Source organism: Alligator sinensis, unplaced genomic scaffold (assembly GCF_000455745.1).
Source record: "Alligator sinensis unplaced genomic scaffold, ASM45574v1 scaffold392_2, whole genome shotgun sequence".
In the NCBI taxonomy this organism is placed as follows: Eukaryota; Metazoa; Chordata; order Crocodylia; family Alligatoridae; genus Alligator; species Alligator sinensis.
The window spans coordinates 1,070,912-1,091,963 of record NW_005842145.1 but is presented as its reverse complement, the minus strand read 5'-3'; the positions used below and the strand labels follow the sequence as shown (position 1 = coordinate 1,091,963).

At 42.9% G+C, this 21,052-nt stretch overlaps 1 protein-coding gene across 10 annotated transcripts in view; it reads right to left on the bottom strand.

Annotated features, from left to right (window-relative positions):
- The window catches only part of GLIS3 (GLIS family zinc finger 3), a 354,919-nt gene that overhangs the window by 75,195 nt on the left and 258,672 nt on the right, over positions 1 to 21,052 (bottom strand). For 7 of the 10 annotated variants that reach the window (XM_025206209.1, XM_025206208.1, XM_025206216.1 and 4 more), the window contains 2 exons: positions 6,186 to 6,327; positions 6,031 to 6,060 (listed from right to left, as the gene is read on the bottom strand). In XM_025206209.1, coding sequence (XP_025061994.1) covers positions 6,031 to 6,060; positions 6,186 to 6,327 — 172 coding nt within the window. The remainder of the gene's footprint in view (positions 1 to 6,030; positions 6,061 to 6,185; positions 6,328 to 21,052) is intronic. The other 3 variants (XM_025206213.1, XM_025206215.1, XR_003094464.1) reach the window with 2 other exon arrangements.

Here is a 21,052-nt window from a genome sequence, read left to right as displayed (position 1 = left end):
CGGCTCTGCTGCCGCCGCCGCAGCTCTGCACTCTGCCGCCACAGCTCTGCTGGCACTGCCACCGCCACCGCAGCTCCACGCTCCACACTCGTGGCTCTGCACCGCTGCCATGGCCACGCGCTCCGCCACGGCTCTGCGCTCTGCAGCAGCCCTACCGCCACTGCGGCTCTGCGCTCCGTTCATTCATTATAATATTTATTCATTATATTATTTAATATATTCATTCATAATGTGGAGCACATTACGGGCCACTGCCAGTACACCGACCCAGCCAGACTGACCACCACCGGGACCGGACCCAGAGCAGACCGCCTGAACCCCCCTCTGCACCTGATGGACTTCAAGAGGAATCTTCAACAATGGACCACCCCACTCCGCCTGAAGAGGATCCCCACGATGAGACTCTATATGGACTGAGAAACCTTCTCTAACCTATTCCCTCCACCACTGCAGACCATTGTATGGGTTTGTGTGCATCCATCTTCTTTCTCTCTCAGCTTCACGAACCTCCTCCCTCCCTTTCCTCTACCCACCTCCCCCACCCCTGGGCTTAGTTGGCTAACTTTGTATTTTCTGTAACCTAGTTGTGTTCCCCTCCTCACCTCCATCCCTCATATGTTAGCCGCTCGCTCAGGCACTCTGTATTTCCCTATTGGCTTTGTCATCTTTTTGGTTCATAACTGTTATTATGAACAGTTTGGTTCATAACTGTCATCTGTTTGGTCCATAACTGGTTCATAACTGTTAACTACTAATATTATTCATTAATTATTTGGATGATTGGATTGAGTGCAAGTTTAGAAAATCTGTGAATGTTACCAAGTTGGGCAGATACTCTGGAGAGTAGGGCTTGGATCCAGAATGACCTAAATAGACTAGAGTAAAGGTCTGCAATAATCAGATGAGATTCAACAAGGACAGGTGCAAAGTCTTGCAGTTGGGATGGCATAATTGCATACATAAAAACAGATTGAAGAATGACAGCTAGGCTGCAGTGGGTTATAGTAGACCCTAAGCTGAATATGGCCCAACAGTGTGCTCTTGTTGCAAGAAAAGTGAAAAGCATACCGGGTTGTATTAACAGAAGTGATGCATGCAAATCAAGGGAGGTACTTCTTCCACCATATTCAGTATTGGTGAGACCTCACCTAGAGTACTGTATCCAGTTTTGGATCCCATTCTTTAAGAAAGATATGGGCAGTTTCCAAAAAGCCTGGCACAAATCAACAAAAATAACTGGGGGCCTGGGAGGTATGACTTTTGAAGAAAGTCTAAAAGAGCCAGGGTTATTTAGTTTAGAGAAGACTGAGGAGGGATTTGATAACAGTCTTCAAACACCTGAAGGGTGATTATAGAGAGGATAGGGATGGGCTTTTCTCTGTGGCCAGAAGGGACAGGACTAGAAGGAATGGACTCAAGATTTAGTAGGAGAAATTTAAGTTGGAGATTAGTAGGAATTTTTGTCTACGATGGTGGTCAAGCACTGGAAGAGGCTACCTAGAGAAGTTGAGGAATCTCCATCCTTGGAAGTTTTCAACAGCAGGTTAGATAAACATTTGGCTGGGATGGTTTAGTTGGGGACGTTCCTGCCTCGAGCAGGAGGCAGGACTAGATGATGTTGTGAGATTCCTTCTAGCCCTACTTTCCTATGATCACATCTAAATCCATGTTTAACTGATGAATACCCTGATTTGTAGATGCGCTCAACATCTCAAGTCAGTGACACATATGGGCACCCAACCCATATGAAAGCTAGTTCAGAAATTTAAACAAATATCCCAAACTTGAAGATTTTTATATTGACTCATTTCATTTCAAATGACTAAATAAACCCAGTTTTTATAGACCATCATTTAAATTGTATGTTCTGAACTAAAATGTTTTGAATGTGTGTACTTCTCCCCTATTAATATGTATTAATTTAAATTTTTAACAAAAGAGAACTGATTATACAGAGAGAAACTGAAAATTACTATAAATAAAGAACTTTTAACTGCAGTAATTTAACTGGAAAAAAAAGAAAAATATCTTTCTGTTAACTTTTCATTTATACTTTTCTGACATATACTGATAAGTTATAACTAGAGCCGGTGCATTATTTCAGAGAGAAATGTGACTCACATTTTTTAAATTGACAGCACCCCTTCAACTGTTTATTTTGCACATCTTTTAGAAGACAAGCAGTTAAGAAGTCCCTTGCTTATAAATATTCATAAACTATTAAGCCATCACCAAATGGTAAAAGTTTGATTTAGGGCTACTGGTGGGATAGACATCTGTGCATGTTTCTAATCCGAGAATAGCACAGATGTTATTTCAGCTAATATGTCCTATATACATTCTACAGTAAAAGTGAGTTTTATCATCTATTTTCTTTTTCAGATAGTCTCAAAAGTTTCCCCTTACATTTGGGAAAGGTCTCAGAGCTGCTAATCTCATAGAAATTGAAAGAACAACTTCTCTTGGACACCACAGTCATCTTTATAGTGTTTTTCTTTTTCTCCTTATGGCATGAATAATTTTAATATTGTCATTTCCAAAAAAACCTATTCTCTCCTATAGTGCTAATTCACTTTTCCATGCAGTATATTATTACTTAGGAGCCCTGATGAGTAGTTAATGAAACAATTTCTTTCAACCGGATTGGGCGGCTGTCAAAATGAAGTGACATGGTTTCGTTTATCTCCGACACGCTACCCCAGGTTAATTGACGGAAATCAGTACTACCTGTCTTCAGTGCACCAAGGAAAAGCAGCAAGCAAACATGTGTCAACTGATAGATAGCTGCAACAATGAGTAAACAAATGTGCTAGAAAAAACAGTCTATTAACTAAAAAGAAATTACAGCTCATAAAAGCTCTTGATTAACTCTTTGATTACAGGAACTGCTGTTCACTGTGAGGCTCAGACAAGGCAGTAATGTTGCCAATCCTAAACATTCCAATACGAACCATGAATCAGACTCAAAAAATATCACAAATATCATGAGATAGAATTTAAAATCATGAGAATAAAAATATATAAAATGCATGTTACTGTTTTTTTTACTACTTCCTGTTTTCTTGATCCAAGGACAAAGATAACTGTTCCAAAATCCTTTCCAGGTTAAAATTCAAACTTAAATGCACATACAATAAGTTGGTTGCTTGTAGGGCACTCCACATCCTGTTCCTTACACTATTCTGGCCCTCACTTTTATCATTCTCTTGCCCCTCTCCTCTGCTTACTCTCTTTACTAGAGCCAATCCTCTCCCAGCTCCCTATTCAAGATTTCTCTGTTCTTCATACACATTTCTTCCATCAGTTTCTACATACTCCTTTTATCTCCCTTATTCTTTGAATTCTTGTCCCCTTTATGTTTGCTTCTTTATTTTGTATCCTCCTCATCTCCCTCTTAGCCTAACCAGCTTCCCACCTTGTGCTTGCTTTTCCTTTTCCCTTAATTTTCCCCACAACCTTCTCAGTCTGCCCCTGGCTCCCCAAATTATTATGTACCTTCTCAGTCAACTCATTGGCCTCCAGTATCCCTAACATTCTTCCTCCCTGGACACATTTACATGAGATGTTTACTGAAGAGCTGCCTAATTCAACCAACAGTAAAATGTCTACATCATCTACACTGTGTGGTACTATTAGGACGGAGTAAACTAATTAACTCCACCACAGTAAATACAAGTACTATTCTGTTGTGGAGTTCTTTACTCTGCATCTAAGCACTTGTAGATGCTGAACCAGCTGGCTGGGGCATGAGAATGCTTCAGTGTGGGGTTGCCTGCTGGCTAGTCCCCCACTAAAGCACCCTTGTGTCCCAGACAGCCTCTCCACAGCACAGCTGGGTTGGAGCAGCCCCAGGCTGGCAGGCTAACCCCCTGAGCCCCCTGCAAGCTGGGGCTGCTCTGCTCCAGCTCAATGTGCTGCATGTGTAAACCTGGAACCTGGAAGCAATAAACTCTAGCATGATATGTGCTGGAGTTCATTGCTCCACCTTAATAGCATGTGTAAACACACCCCCTGTCTCCCACATGTCTCCCCACCCCCTCCAATGTCCCAATCATAGAGAACAGGGCAGGGGATATCTTTCCTGTGGACAGGCTAGGTTCAACCATACAGGAAACAATGACATCTTATTTGGCACCCTTGTACTTGGCTGTTTCACTTTCCTATGCACAAACTAGCAGCCATCCTATTAAAAAGCAACCTGTGCCTTCAGTGTTATCGACAATAATGGCTGGTGGTAGCCATTGGGAAGAAAAATGTCTTCTGGGAATCCACTGATCAAGTGGAGTATATGGTGAAAAACTACTGACCTTCCCTTGTGCTACCCTGGTGTAGAGAAACTAGCTGCAAGAAGAGGGAGTTTAGCCTTTATTAGTGCTTGGTCCTTCTCCAGACAATGCCAAAAGAATGTGAATGTGTCATTTATGGTGTGGACAAGCTAAGAATTGGACTAAATTCACTAATTCCTTTGGTTTAGGCTTAGGGTACTGAACAGCTGTTGAATAGAAGGAACACTTGGCTTCTACCAGCCTGCATTTGATTTGAATTAGCACCCTGCAGTTGAAAAGTTCAATACACTTGGTTGCAAAACAACTCAACACTTTGCAGCCCCCCACTGGATTAGATCTTTGTAGGAATATATGAACTTTTGAAAATCTGGATATATTTGCAGGTACCTGTACTCTATAGCCCATAAGTTGTTTAGACACATGAGGAAAGAAAAGGACAGTCTTTTCTTTTTAAAAAATGCTTAAGCTTGAATTCCCCATAGAACAATTGATTTACTGACATGTGACATTTCCCTTACCACTCAGATGGTAGGAACTATATTCAGATTGCAACCAGATTTAACATGCTACATTCATTAAAAATTAACATCGCATACGGTAACACTTGATATTTTGTATGTGAACAGGAGTCGAGTTGTAGTCACTGTGGAAACCATGGCTTTCTATTGCCTGAATTACCTTCTTGTAAATCTCAATCATAGCATAACATCAAATACAAAAGAAACTGCATTTATGCAAAGTACCATATAGTTCTGTTACAGCCAAAGCAAACCAAAACTGAAAACGTCCATGTTTGCAAGTCCTTCAGCAAAATAAAACTGGCTATTTTAAATAATGTCATTTTCCCTGTTGTACATTAGAACAGTTAACACTTTCCATTGTTACATGTAACTTTCAATTAAGCCTTAGGCTGTCAACTGAGATGCACTGAAGACCACAGTGGGCGTGTCTACACATGGAGTAACGTGCTGTAAATACTGCGCATTAAGTTTTGCACCTATTAATAACAGGTACTAACTTAATGTATGGTAACCAGCACTACTGTGCCATAGCTCCAGCACCCGTCTTTTAAGTGATGCTAATACGCAGTAAATGAATTCTACCATGTATTAGCACATGAGCATGGCGTTTGCCGTGATGTACTAATGCACAGTAGAATTAGTCTACTGCGCTTTTAGCATCTCGTGTAGACATGCCCAGTGAGATGTAACATATTCTAGCTAACAATGAACAAGTGTTTTTGTAACTATCTATATTTTTCATAATAAATGCTGAAATGCTACCTACTGTATTATTGCAGATGAGCTTGAACATTGGAAAATATTGATATTGTCTCTCATATTGTGTTAATGTTTTAACATCTGCTGAAATGTGAACAGCTATTATGAGTGTAACCTACCACCAGAGAACTATTTATTTTAAAGTGAAAATCTAAAATGCTTAAATGAAACAAACTGGACTTATTATGAAAACAAGCCTATTTACTGGTAGATGTATGTTTTCCTACAGTACAAAAGTGAGTAAGATTTGCTGTCAACATTTAACCTTACTTCTGAAGGTCTGTTAGAAGACATACATATGGTCAATGAATAGTGAAGTAAGAAACATTCCCTTCAGGTCTAGCCAAGAAGGAATGGATCGATTGAACCTCTGGCAAGATTTCCATTCCCACTGGGCAAATATTTTCCCTACTGTATGTCTTTTCATGGTCAAAGAAAGACCTTCCAAAAAAACTCTGACATACCTTTTTTGATATACTGTATCCTGTTCTGTCCTTTTCAGGAGTAGTTTAGAAAACAAAGAAAATAGATATTAGGCAGCTTTCCACCACTAAAAACATCAGAAGAATAAATGAAGCAATCAACATATTGGCAAGTCTTCCTGTCTTTTTAACTATACCTGGGTAGATGTCATGAACTGGCCCTGGTGATCGCCCCATGGTATTGTCTGGAGCATCATGGGGTGAAGGGGCTGGCTGGAGAGGCTGGATAGTGAGGCAATCACTGAGGATGTCCTGGTCAAGCTCTGAGCTTGATCGTAACTGAAATATAGGAGATAAGAAGAGGAAAATATCAGCACAGAGGAAATGTTTGATAAGACTTGGGCAATCATAATGAAGAAATATTAATGGATTCAGGGAGGAAATTGAGATGAAGATTCCTCAATGAAAAAGATCTTTGGAAATGGTCACTTGTTCCATTTCAGCACCGATTCTCCATGTGTGAATCAAGATGTCTTTCCCAACAGTTCACAGGACTAAGCAGTGGGCATTGAACAGAAGAGATCCAAGGCACTTGTGCACCTTCTCTCTCTCTCTCTTTCTCTCTCTCTCTCACACACACACACACACACACACACACACACACACACACACACACACCTTACAGAACTTAAATACTGATTTGACCACTTCATATTGAGGAACATACCAAATGAACAACGGTTCCTTTATGAGCTGGAAGGTATGGTAAACCATACAAATATTTGTAAGTTGTTTTAAAAGCAGTAATGACACAGGTAACTTTTTGGTATGCTATGTATACAGCTCCTTGAGAGTGTAGGTCTGATTTTCACCTATGTTTAAGACCACTTTGCAGTACTCTGGCCAGGTAAAGGGGCTGCAAACGGAATATAAATTACAGTTACGTACTCAGAGAGCAGTACAATGACTTTTGTATAAATGAGAATTGGAACTTAAGGGGCTAACTGAGGTTCTTTCAGTCTGCCTGGTCTCCTGAGAGGCCACAGACAGAACACTAAACCAATGGGCAACAGCAACCAGGATCAAATCCAATTATTCCAACAAGCCAGTAAGGGAGAAAAGAGAGGAAGAAAAATATCCATGCCTCTCTCACATTTAGGAACAGGGAATGAGGTAAAGAAGCCACAATTGTTGAAGTGAATTTCAGAGATTCACAAAATAACCAGCAGTGGAAGACGTTGCCATTATTTTGTGATTTTAACCTTTACAACAGCAAATGATGATAAGGAGTATTTGGCAAGTGGGTGCAACATGCAGACAATACAGGATGTCACACCACTGGGATTATGCTGTTGGTGGCTTTACACAATCGATCTAGAATTTCCTCAAATCTTTCGGGTTTAGTACAGTTGCCTCAAACCCTGAGGGACATATTGGCTAGGAACAGGAATTACACATAAACTAGTATAAGTGATCAGAAACTACTTGAAATCTGTAACGCAACAGAAGTTCAGTGCACATAAACCACTTTCAGAAAGGGCTGAAACTGGTTTAAGATAAACCTGGTTGCATGTAATATCAGACTTAACTGATTAAGGAAGATCAGGGAAAATATGGGTACCTTACGGAATGGGGGAGGCAACTTAATGACAGAGGATGCAGAAAAGGCTAAAGTACTCAATGCCTTTTTTATCTCAGTTTTCACAGGCAAGGTCAGCTCCTGGCAGCACAGTTTGGGGAGGAGGTGAACAGCCAGCAGTGGTGAAAGAACGGGTTAGGGGCTATATAGAAAAGCTGGACATATACACAAGTCCATGGGGCCAGATGGGATGCACCAAGGATGCTGAGGGAGTTGGCTGATGTGATTACAGAGCTGCTGCCACCATTTTTGAAAACTCATGGCAATCAGGAGAGGTCCTGGATGACTGGAAAAGGGCAAACAGTGTACATATTTAAGAAAGGCAAAAAGGAAAGGTGGGGGGAGAATCCAGGGAACTATAGAGCAGTCAGCCTAACCTCAGTCCCTGGAAAAAAACATGGAACAGATCCTCAAAGAATTCATTTTAAGCGTTTGGAGAAGAAAAAGGTGATTAGGAAGAGTCAGCATGGATTCACCAAGGGCAAGTCATACCTGACTAACCTGATTGCCTTCTAGGATGAGATGACTGGCCCTGTGGATGAGGGCAGACCAGTGGATGTGGTATGCCTTGATTTTTGCAAGGCTTTTGATACAGTCTCCCACAGTATTCTCACAGGCAAGCTAGGAAGTATGGGCTGAATGAATGGACTGTAGGGTAGATAAAAAACTGGTTGGAGCACTGGGCTCAGAGGGTAGTAATCACTGGTTTGATGTCTAGTTGGCAGCCAGTATCAAGTGGAGTGCCTTAGCGGTTGGTCCTGGGGCCAGTTTTTTTCAATGTCTTCACCAACAACCTGGAAGATGGCATAAAGTGCAACATCATCAAGTTTGCAGATGACACCAAGCTGGGGGGAGTAGTAGATACGCTGGAGGATAGGACTGGAATTCAGTGTGACCTAGACAAATTGGGGGATTGGGCCAAAATAAATCTCATGCAGTTCAACAAAGACAAGTGCAAAGTCCTGCACTTAGGACAGAAAAATGCCATACTGGGGACTGACTGGCTGGACAGCAGCTCTCCATAAAAGGACATAGGGGTTACAGTGGACAATAAACTGAATATGAGCCAACAGTGTGCCCTTGTTGCAAAGAAGGCTAACGGCATACTGGGCTGCATTGGTAGGTGTGTTCCAGCAGGTCAAGGGAAGTGATCATTCCCCTCTATTCAGCACTGGTAAGGCCACATCTTCAGTGATGTGTCCAGTTTTTGGCCCCCCACTACAGAAAGGATGAGGACAAATTGGAAAGAGTCCAGCCAAAGGCAATGAAAATGGTTCAGGGGCTGGGGCACATGATTTCTGAGGAGAGGTTGAGGGAACTGGGCTTATTTAGTGTAGAGAAGAGAAAACTGAGAGGAGATTTAATACCAGCCTTCAACTACCGAACGGGATTTCAAAAAAGTATACAGCCAGACTGTTCTCAGTGGTAACAGATGACAGAATAAGGAGCAACAGTCTTAAGTTGCAGCAAGGGAAGTTTAGGTTAAATATTAGGAAGAATTTTCTCACCAGAAGGGTAGTCAAGCACTGGAACAGGTCACCCAGAGAAGTGGTGGCATCTCCATCCTTGGAGGCTTTTAAGACCTGGCTAGAGAAAGCCTTGTCTGGGATGGGTTAGTTGAGGATGGTCCTGCTTTGAGCAGGGGGTTGGACTAAATGACCTCCTGCCTGAGGTCCCTCCCTACCGTAATTTCCTATGATTCTGTGATTTAGGTTCAATTGATTTACTGAACTTCTGTCCCAGATCCTCTTCAGATTCAAGGTAACTTACAGTCCCCCATCATCCTAGGACACTTTGCACCTCCCCTCCATACCTCCCCCCTCACAGGGTGGGCAGGCTAGGCTTGGCCCAAGCTGTCTCCCCCAGCTGAGCAGGCAGATGTGCTTAACTACTCGCTAGCTTCTGGCCTGGGCCACTTCAGGCATGAGACTGGATTTCTGGAATCAAAAGTTTGTTTACTTGTTTATCGGTTTAATCTACTGAATTTAGACTAACCTGTGAAGATTGAATCAATTCAGCCTCAGGCTTTTTGACTGTCTGTACTTAGCCATTGGGTTTGAACCCCATCTATTATACTGTTATCTACCTTTATGTTTTACTGTTCTACCCTGGAATAAAACTGACGTAATGGAGTGGTAAACCGGGCTCATATACTTTCAGTAGGAGGGCCCTGCAGGGGAGATCATGCTCAGGGGCAATCAGCATGGGTTCAGCAAAGGCAGGTCCTGCCTGACCAACCTGATTGCCTTTTATGACCAAGTAACTAAATCCTTGGATGATAGTGTTGCCATGGACATAGTCTTTCTAGACTTTAAGAAGGCCTTTGACACTGTCTCTCACCCCATCCTCATCAATTAAGCGACTGTGGCATTGATGCCCACACAGTTGGATGGGTAAAAAATTGGCTGATGGGGTGCACCCAGAGAGCAGTGGTGGATGGGTTGTACTCAACCTGGCGAGATGTGAGCAGTGGGGTACCCCAGGGCTCAGTCCTTGGGCCCGCACTGTTTAACATCTTCATCAGTGACTTGGACCAGGGGGTGGAAAGCACACTGTCCAAGTTTGCTGATGATACTAAGATGTGGGGCAAGGTGGGCACACTTGAAGGGAGAGAGAGGCTGCAAATAGATTTAGACAGACTACAAAAGTGGGCAGACAAGAATAGGATGGGATTCAACGTAGACAAATGCAGGGTGCTGCACCTTGGGAGAAGGAATCCACAGCATACATACAGGCTGGGGAGTTCCCTTCTTGAAAGCACAGAGGTGGAAAGGGATTTTGGAGTCATTATTGACTCCAAAATGAACATGAGCCGCCAATGCCAGACCGCAGTCAGCAAGACCAGCCATTGTCATGCATCCAAAGATGCATCTCAAGCCAGTCCAGAGACATGATACTCCCCCTCTATGTGACTTTGGTCAGGCCGCAGTTGGAGCACTGCATCCAGTACTGGGCGCCGCATTTCAAAAGGGATGTGGCCAGCCTGGAGCGGGTTCAGAGGAGGGCCACCCACTTGGTGAGAGGGCAGCAGGACAGGCCCTACGAGGAGAGACTGAGGGACCTGAACCTGTTCAGCGTCAGCAAGAGGAGGCTGAGGGGGGACCTGGTGGCTGCCTACAAACTCATCAGGGGAGATCAACAGCAAAAAGGTAGAGTCCTTTTCTCCCCAGCACCACCTGGGGTGACAAGGAACAATGGTAATAAGCTGATGGAGAATAGGTTTAGGTTAGAGATCAGAAGGCAATATTTTACAGTTAGGGTGGCCAAAATCTGGAACCAACTTCCCAGGGAAGTGGTCCTCACCCCTACCTTGGGCAAATTCAAGAGGAGGTTGGACGATCATCTGTCTGGGGTCTTGTGAACCCAGCGTTCATTCCTGCCTGTGGCAGGGGGGCAGGCTAGATGATCTGTTCAAGTCTCTCCTGACCCTAGCTACTATGAAACTATGATACTATGATGAACTGACTGTATTTCAGATGAAAGGCATTCGTGAAGACTGATTAGTTCAAAACATGTGGTCAAATCCTATGCTATTTCCTCCATTAAATATGAAGCATATTTTTAATATTCCTGAATGTTTGTTTTTTGTAAGGTATTTTTGTTATTCTGGAATTCATCTAACACACACTACCTAAACAAATAGAAAGAAAAAAATCAAGTTTAGCACAACTTCTGGCAATCAGTGCCCATTTATCTCCCATATTGCAATCTACTCTAGGCCCCAGATGTTTTTCCCCATTGTATCCCTGAAGCCCTGTCTGTTTTCTATTCAAAAGTACTTCTTAGGTTTTTACCACTATTACTAGTAATAAGGCCTTTTCATGAAATAAAGTGCATATGGACTCTTGGAGCTGAAGAAGCAAATTCTTATCACCCACAGTCTTCTTAACATAACCATCACAAATTGTGCTAATCAGTACAAACTTTATTCACAACACCAAAAAAACAAACGATCCCTCCCTCCCCTCCCCCCCCGCCCAACTTTCAAACCACTTGTATTATACAGAGATTTCCAAAGCCTTCCTGTGTAAAGTTGTTTGTTGGCAACACATTGGCCTTTTTTTATTTCACAGCATAAAACGTATTGCCTTTCCTATAAGTATCACAGGTATATGTCATAACAGGAAGAAGTGATGAGCAGAATGGAGAGAAGTGTGTTATGGGAATTTACATATTAAATATAAATGGTAAACAGACATGTCATCCAAACATATGTAGCACATAACACATTTTCCATTGTTGCTCCATTGGGACATATGTCTTCCCAACTTTACAATTGTTAAGGTTTTATTTTAAAGTATTTTTAAATTTTATGATACCAGGAATGATTACTTCATGACAACCTGTGCTAACATAAAATCTTCCAATCTCTACTACAGCCAGTGATGATTATTATGACAAAATAAAACCTTGGAAAAAAAATCTATGAATGTATATTCTGAAGAGAATTCCAAACCTGGACATCTATTTCAAGAAAAAACACACTAAATAGATTACATTCAGTTCATGTTTTGAAGAACTTCTTTACAACCATCAGAGGTAGAGATATATTTCTAAATTAAATCTTATATTTTTGAGTGAACAATAGATATCACACAACACTGCACAGCTGCAGATTCACCTTCTAAACTGGAGTCCTCATTAAAGGGTTAATCAGGAAAGACCTACTGGAAACCCTTACAAAGGAGTAAGGGCTGTTTGTAACACACTTACTTTTGCATATGAGATACTCACATCACTGAAATTGCCATTGAGAGTGCATGTGAAGACAGGAATAGCCGCTTGAAGGAACAGCCACCTTCAAGCAGCTATTCCTCTCTTGAGAAGATGGGTGGGAAGTGGATAGTAAGATGTAGACAGACTTACTACCAGCCCACTAGACTGCCAGGCAATACACCGGAAACAACAAGAGGAGGGAGGGAGATAGTCTATGCCAGTAAGAGGGCTGGCATAGTGTATATGCCCTCTGGAGTAAAGTAGAATATATGAATCAAATTGCTACTCTCAGCTAGTCAAAAAGTGAATTTATTTCCTGCAAAGATGTGCAAGAAAAAAAAAACCGAACAGAATAATTTTAGAAAAATTCTGCAAAGAATTTAAACAGGTTTCCATGGAGAAATTGTTTTTTTCCCCACAAAAACCTACATTTTTACTTTATCATCAGGCTAGAAAAAATGGTGCTCAAAGTTCCTTTTTCTAATGAAAACACAGAAAATATTGATGAAAACGGAAAATGTCTCAGAGGAATTTATCTTTTCTCAAAAAAGTATTTTTGTCCAAAAAAATTGAGGAAAAAAAATTTGGCCAGTGCATTCTACCATCTAATTTCTGCCTTATTCCTGAGACAGCATAGCTACACATTGCCTGTTACCCACAGTAGACTGTGTCACAACCCAGTGATTTTTTGTGCCTCGGCACTATGGAATTTCCTGGCCACATGAGAGCTCCTTTGCACGGCAGAGTGTTCTGCTGCAATTAAGAGCCTGCGTGCAGGAGAGTTCCCGCCAATTTGCAGTTTCCTTTGCAGGATGCATTTCTTCTTTGCAGCACAGAAATGCACGGTGCAAAGAGTTCCCGCTATTCGGATGTAAATTTGTGCCCCGCTATTGGCCAGTGCTAAATTATTCACACGTGGCGGCTAGTAATTGGCTCGCTGGCCATTTAAAATTCCGCGCGACTTCCGCCCAAGTCGAAGAGCTTTGAGCACGCTGCAGAGTGCCTCTGAAGTTATCTGACTTGTGGCTGCCGATCGATAGACTGATCACCTATCGATCTTTCTTCCCATCACCGAGCGCAACCCCGACGTACCCCTTTCCCCGCCGGCTTCGAATTGCGGACGGATTAACTGGCTTGGGCCCCGCCAGCTGGAGCAACTCGTGTGGTTGTTCCGATGACCGGACCACCTGCGTCGTGATTGCAAGCGGCGTGAGTAAAGTTTTTTGCAACCAATAAGTTGCGTCTGCCTCTCCATTCACCAGCCCGCCCTGACGTACGAGCGTAACTCGAGTCGGCCCTGGCCGTCCGAGACAGACTGTTGGATTTTCATCTTGTTCTGAGGTAGTTTCTGAAATGGCCACACTAAGTGTTACACATCCTTTGATTTGAGTATACAATATATCTCAGTGAAAACTTGCCAACCTGCTACGTATTTCTGACTTTGACACCATCTATCCCCTCTGAAAATCATTCATCAGGGCAATCAGACTGTACCCGAAAACTGCCAGTCATTCTACCTTTGAGAAGCCATGCACAGGTACAGTCTGCAGTGAGTTATCTTGCTGACTGATGCAATAAACAACTAACAATCTAAACATGCTGAGCCGACAAGTTTCCCGTGTGCCATTTCTTGGCCTGCATTCCTGGCTGGCCCAGGTGCAAGTAAACAAAACAGTGGCATAGCTCATGAACAGCTTTCCTTTACGAAATATTTGTTCCGAGGGATAGATTTTCAACTTTAATAATTAAATCGCACAGCAGACTTGACAAGCTCTCCATTTAGAAACTTAAGCAGCTCTCATTGCCAATGTAGGGATTTCTTCAAATATATAAATACAAGTCACCATCAACAGCGATTTACATTTGGTTTTTTTCCCATGACAGTCAGCTAATGTTTATATGTTTCACAACAAGGAATGGAAATTCTACTCCTGTCATTTTCGCATTTCAGATATGATTGAATAATCGCCTGAGATTAAGTAAGTCAAGTGAAAGTAATTAGGAGGGAATAAGACCCCAGATTCCTCAGTTTTCAGATTCATTATATTTGTGTCCAAGTGCAGACACATTATGCGAGTTTGATGCATGACATACATCCAAAGAAAACTACTAAGAAAAGACCTTTTGTTTTGTATTTTTCTAACCGATGTAAGTTTTATCTGAATTTTCCATGTTGCAGAGCTTCTGTAGGTTCTTTTTTGTTGTTAAAAGATATTGGATGTCATTGAAAATGTCTTTTTATGAACAGACTTGGTAAGGAGAAAAGTAGCTTAGGATTTTTCAAACAACATTACCTTATTACTAAGCCATTTTAAATAGAATCATGATAACTTCCAAACCTGCCCCATATTTAATAATACTATTTTAACATCAATATTTCTTCAAAAGACTGGTCTTCTGCCACAAACTTACCAGTATCCAAGCACCTTCAAACTAATTCTTTTGAAAGCAATTTTCATGGATTCATGCTTGTGTGCCTACTACAAGTTCTCAACACACAGGGCAGATAGCTGGTAAAAATAAAAAAACTTAGCCAAATATCTTGGCAGAATTCAATCTTCAGCAATGACATGCCTTAAGTTACGATATAAAGCTGAACATTGATAATTTTTTAATCTGGGAAACGTCTTTACAATAATAGGATAGTTTCATAAATCTTTTTCTGTGTACCATTATGAAAAAGCTTGTGTTGATGATATAACTCAGAAATCAATAATTTGAACAGTCTCAAATGAGAAGGACTGAATGGCGGCCTCAAAGACGGTAGTGATAGCAGTGGTAGTGAGGAGCACAGTTTCTGTCTTTGCCTTTGAGCATCTTATTAATTTTTCTAGGATAGTGTCCAGAAGCTCATATTGGCGTGAAATGTTGTATAGCCAAAATTTCATACCTGCTAGGTTAATGCACTTGTAGGCTATGTCCAGACATACATGGACATTTGGTTCCTGGAGGAAAACGAGTGACGGTGCACCTTGTGCCACCACTAGTTGTCCCCAGGGAACGCCTGTTCCATGTACATGCTGACACATGGCAAGTTACCCTGGGTGGGGTAGGAGAGGCTGGAGCTAGCACTAGGCTGGCCCCAGCTGCCTTACCCGGGGTCCTGGGGGCCTCCCAGGGCTGCAGCAGTGGTGATCCTGCTGTGCTGAGCCTGGCCGCCAGCAGAGTGTGGCTCTAGCTGGCCAGGCTCCAGCTTTGGGCGACACACACTACCGCTGCATGCACCACTCTGCTTTTTTTTTTTTGCACGGGTTTTTTTGACCCCTGGATATCACTTGCAGTGCAGAGAACAACTGAACATGCGGTATGTGGCACCACAGACATGTCTGCCATGCTGTATACTGCACAGCCACGCTTTTATGGATGCAGTCATAGAGTACACTGAACTGACCACCAGAAAATTACAAGTTAAATGTGAAGCCAAATGATATGTGAATTTTGTTAATGCCATATCATAGTATCATAGTGCTTAGGGTCAGAAGGGACCTAAACAGATCATCAGGTCCGACCTCCTGCCCCAGGCAGGAACGAGTGCGGGGTCATAACACCCCAGCCAAATGCCGGGGTCATATCACCCCAGCCAAATATCTGTCTAGCCTCCTGTTGAGGACCCCCAAGGTAAGAGAGAGCACCACCTCACTTGGGAGCCCATTCCAGAGCCTGCTAGCCCTAACTGTAAAGTAATGTCTCCTAATGTCCAGCCTGAACCTTCTAACAATTTGTGGCCGTTATTCCTAGTAAACCTGGGTGGTGCCCCCAATTTCTGTTGGTCCCCCCTGCTGAGTTTGTAAATGGCCACCAGATCCCCTCTCAGCCTTCTCTTGTGGAGGCTGAATAGGTTCAGGCCCTTTAGCCTCTCTTTGTAGGGCCCCACTGCTGCTTGACCATGCGAGTGGCCCTCCTCTGGACCCTCTCAATGCTAGCCACATCCCTCTTGAAGTGCAGTGCCCGGAACTGGACGCAGTACTCCAACTGTGGCCTGACCAATGCCACATAGAGGGGAAGGATCACCTCCCTGGACCTGCTTGTGATGCATCTGTAGATGCATGACAAGGTGCAGTTAGCCTTACCGACCGCTTCATCGCACTGGTGGCTCATGTTCATCCTGGAGTCAACGATGACTCCAAGATCTCTTTCAGCCACCGTGTTGACAAGAAGGGTGTTCCCCAGCCCATAGGTGTGTTGCTGGTTCCTTCTCCCTAGATGCAGTACCTTGCACTTGTATGTTTGCCTGGTAGATCACACATTAATCATGCAGATCAAATTCATCAAAGTTTAACACTTCCTTGCTGAGAACTAAACCTTGTTAATAGTGGAAACTTTCTACAAGTCTGCACTGGCTAAGTTTTCTGATTCTTGCATTTAGAAGCAACAGATAGCTGGGAGCCAATAAGCAAGACAGAGGAAAGGGACTTCTTCCTTGGTGCTCTTTGCCTTTAGTGAATCATCTGGTTCTATGCAAACATCTGGGAGCCATGTTTTCTTTGCCAATAGTTCTCTGTTACCCATTCCAAGAACTTACATAGATATGTACTAATACATATGTACTAATCTTAAACATATTTGCTCTTTACTCTAATTAAAGCACTGGACCAGTAAATGGGATGGAATTTAACAAATGAAATTAGTCTATAGTTCATTGAGTAGCATTGGTTTCTATCCAATAAATAATTACCTTATGTTTTCTATTTTTCTCCCCAGAACTCTTACTGAACAGCAGAATATTTACATTCCTAAAAGCAAACTAAATTTCATCTTCATGATTTTTTCTAAATGTCAAGAACACACCACAGAAATGTTACAGGCTTTTGTCTTAAAGGAAAACCTTTCCTTTCCCTTTTTGTGCTCTTGTGACAAGGTAGTTAGCAGAATTCACAGATGCGTTCGAATCTGACAGGCTGAACCATGAGCGCTTCTGCTTTGGCCTCAAACTTGAGACCTCTGAAAAGAAAAACCTGAAAGATAAAATTGCTTGGATCCTGTGTGCTAAGTTAATATCGCATATTAGTAGCTTTTCTTAAAGCAACAAAAGCTCTGGCTTTGGAATAACTGTGCAAGATAGGAATTATTGCAAATTTAAAGCTAAATGATTTTGAAAGAAAGACTGAAGTGAATTTTACATTTGTATACAAGACAGTGCTTTCTTATAGTCTAAGACTATTGTAATATTACTATTGAGTAGTTGCATTCCATATTTTCATAAAAGATTATATGGAATCATGAGCAACATTTAAGGGGAAAAATTACAGCCAGAACAGACCCAACAAAACCTTCCAAAAAATCAGTAAATCATATTAAAGTTTTGCTTTTTGAAAGGTGAACTAGAATTGCACTGAAGCCTACCATTCACTGGATCAACCAAAATTATTTGCATGTTCCATTAAAGATTGATCAGAATTGATTTCATGTTTGAAGACACTTTGGAGTGGTTTCTTTAGATAGGAAATAATCTAATAATGGCTGTCCTGTGTAACTTTTACTGCATTGTAGAAAATCACATTTTCATAAAAAGATAAATCTCCCTCTCTCTCTCTTTCCCTTGCAATCCAGAAATGGATCTAAAAACTAAACATCACACACATCTCTTATCTATATATCCATGATACTCGCATATAATCACACTGGCACAATCGAATGTTAAATACTGCTGAGAGAATATGTGATCTCTCCCACTCAAGTCCCTTTTCCTTCCCATTGCAAAAGGTTCCTGAAGCTTATTTTAAGTGACTAGCAGCTGAGCTATGCTATTTTAAAAAAAAATCATCTTATACTCTTTTGTGTCAGGTTGATTTCAAAATGTGTATAGCTACTGTATACTATTGTCTGACAGCTAGTGTCTCTGGGTAAGTGCAACCAGACAAAGAGCCCACTTATGCTGCAGAATGATTTGCTCTCCTCCTTTGAAAAGAGATCTGTTTGGCAAATCTTCTCTTCGTGAGTGAAGTATTCTCTAACTAAGGAACTAAACAAGTACGACCACCTAGTATTCCATTCAGAGTGAACCCATTGTTTTTCCCCTGCTATCTGTAAGAAACTGGTATGAAACAAAGAATGTTGTTAGTAACAGAAAAACAAAGTTGTGCTCAAACCAACACCTAAGCTGGCTGCTGGCAGATGTTAAGGCAAGTGTGCGATTGGGGTCTGAGGAATTTGAGGCCACATGCCCCAAATCGTCCGACCTCCTTGCCTACCATACATATATGGCATGTCACACCATCCTGGCAATGGGGCATTAAATTCCTCAAACCTCAATTGCGCACCTGCCAGCTGCCATGGTGGGGAGGGGGCAGCTGCACTGGGGAAAGGGAAGCTCCCTGATCTTCAGCTGCACCTCCCCCTGTGAACATGCCAGCAGCAGCCAAAGAGCCAGAACCTCCCTGCTTCCTGCTTCCATTGGTGCCTGGGAATGTAAAAAGCGGGGTGTGCAGCTGGGGCTCCCAACACTATGCCTGCTTTTTAAAGGTTTGGGCCCATGAGCCCAACACTGGGGAGCCTTTCCCTGATGTTGGGCTCACAGTGCTCTGAACCTTTAAGAGAAAGGGCGTGCAGCTGGGAGCCCCGAATTAACATCCGTTCCCTTTAAAGTTCCTTGGACACTGGAAGCCCAACAGCAGGGAAGGGATCCACATTGCTGAGCTCACCATTGGCGACGTATAGGGGGTGCACTTGGATGCACCCCCTGCGAAAAGGCACTGCCGACACTGCCAGCGGTCACTGCTCACCACCTCTCCCCCCACACCGCTGACACTGCCGGTGGCGTCTGCAGGCGGTCTGCGATCGCCACTGGCTGTCACAGCCAGCAGCATCCACAGGTGGTCACCGACCACTGTTCAGCGCTTACCACTACCTCCCTGCCGGCTGCCGCCAACAGCGTTGCAGCTGCCTGAGGGAGCTCCATGCTTACTGCCACCACGCTCCCACTGCCGCCAGCACTGCCGCTGCCTGCCAGAGCTCGTTGTGCCCCCCCAGTCACGAAGGCACGTGGCATTCATGGAGCTCACAGTAGCCCCCACAGTGCAGCTGAGGATGGGGGAGTTCCCCCATTTAAAGTTGTGCCCACACAAGCAGTGGGGGATAGGAAAGCTCCCTTATCCCCAGCTACTAGTGATGAGTGGCTCTTTAAATGGGAGACTGTAACAGGGAATGGGGGACCTTACCTGCTGCAGGTGTCAGGTGCCTCTTTCAACTGGCTCATGCAGTGGGGGGATGGGAGACTCTCCCCCATGTGCAGCTGAATCACCCATTTAAGGAGCCCACTGCTGCTTGTGGCACATGTTGGGCACCTCTTGAAAGCAGCACTCATAGCTGGTGATGGGAGAAGCTCCCCCATTCCCAGATACATGCCAAACATCCTATTTGAACAGAGCAAGGGATTGCTAGTTTCAGGGCCTGGAGCTGCTCCCCATTCCAATCCCACCAACTGGGCAGGGGGCGGCTTTGTCCTGGACCCTGATGCTCAGCTGAAGATCAGAATTCAGCACTGGGCAGCCCAGGTCCCGATTCAGACACAGGACGGTCCATTGTCTGATCCACAGGGGAGTGCTGTGTGCCAGACCCTGGAGCTGCCTCATACCCTGAGGCTTACTGGGAGCTGGCATCTTAAAGAGCCTTAAAGACCAAGGGCTGCAGGCAAGGCTCTTCAAGGTGCCAGGTCCTAGCAAGCCTCATCCAGACAGACAATCACTTGCTTGTTAGCAGAAGGACCAGGCCAGACCCCAGCTAGATTTCAGACCTCGGGCTGACCAGATCCCAAATCTGACAATTAGCTGATTGTTGCCATCAGGATGATGGGGCATCACACATGTTCAACTTATGACACCACATAAACCAGCCACAAAGATGTTACACATTTTTAGTAGTATCTTTGTGGCTGGCTTACTATTTTATGGCACCATAAGTCTGATGAACATGTTAATTTCACCATAAAAAGCAACATGTCACAAGTTAATCACACCAAATATATAATGTGTGTCAGAGGCCCTATATCTAACAAACCTAATAATAAAAATAATCATGTCTACTGATAATTTTGGTGGTTTTCATATCCATATCAAAACTTTGCAAAATCCACTTATTGTTATATTGGCCTGAACCTGGATTGGAATCTCTGCCTTTTGGCTTTGAAGATGTTTGCGTTGGGATCTGAACTTCATGCTTGGCCCAATTTCTCATAGTATATTGGTTGGCGTTTGAAATAATATTTTGACTGGAAGCTGAGACTGGACAATACTTGGCAGTTTCATTGAAGAGTGGATTCATTTGAACTTTTACTTCACTTTTAGGGTCTCCCATTTGTATTCCTCTGAAGAATATGGAAAATACCTGCATTAATTTTATGAATCCTGTATATATGTGTGTCTGTTTTCCATGTTGCTGGAAAGTGAGGTATTAAATTTAGTTTCACTGGTGTGGAATCAGTGTCTGGCTGAAACAGAGAAGTGAGGTAGGGTGAGGGAAGGTAGGTCCCAAGTTGTCTTTTAAAGAACAAGTCTACATTACCATTGGGGATACATATAAACCTACCTCAGCTAGCTGTAATCTCAGCATGAGGTGAAGTGGCAAATGGGTTTTATTATGAACTCTACAAGCTTATACAAATGCTGGGTATTTACTCATGTGACTATCCCATGCTGTAGATTCATAGATGTTAGGGTCGGAAGGGACCTCAATAGATCATCGAGTCCGACCCCCTGCATATGCAGGAAAGAG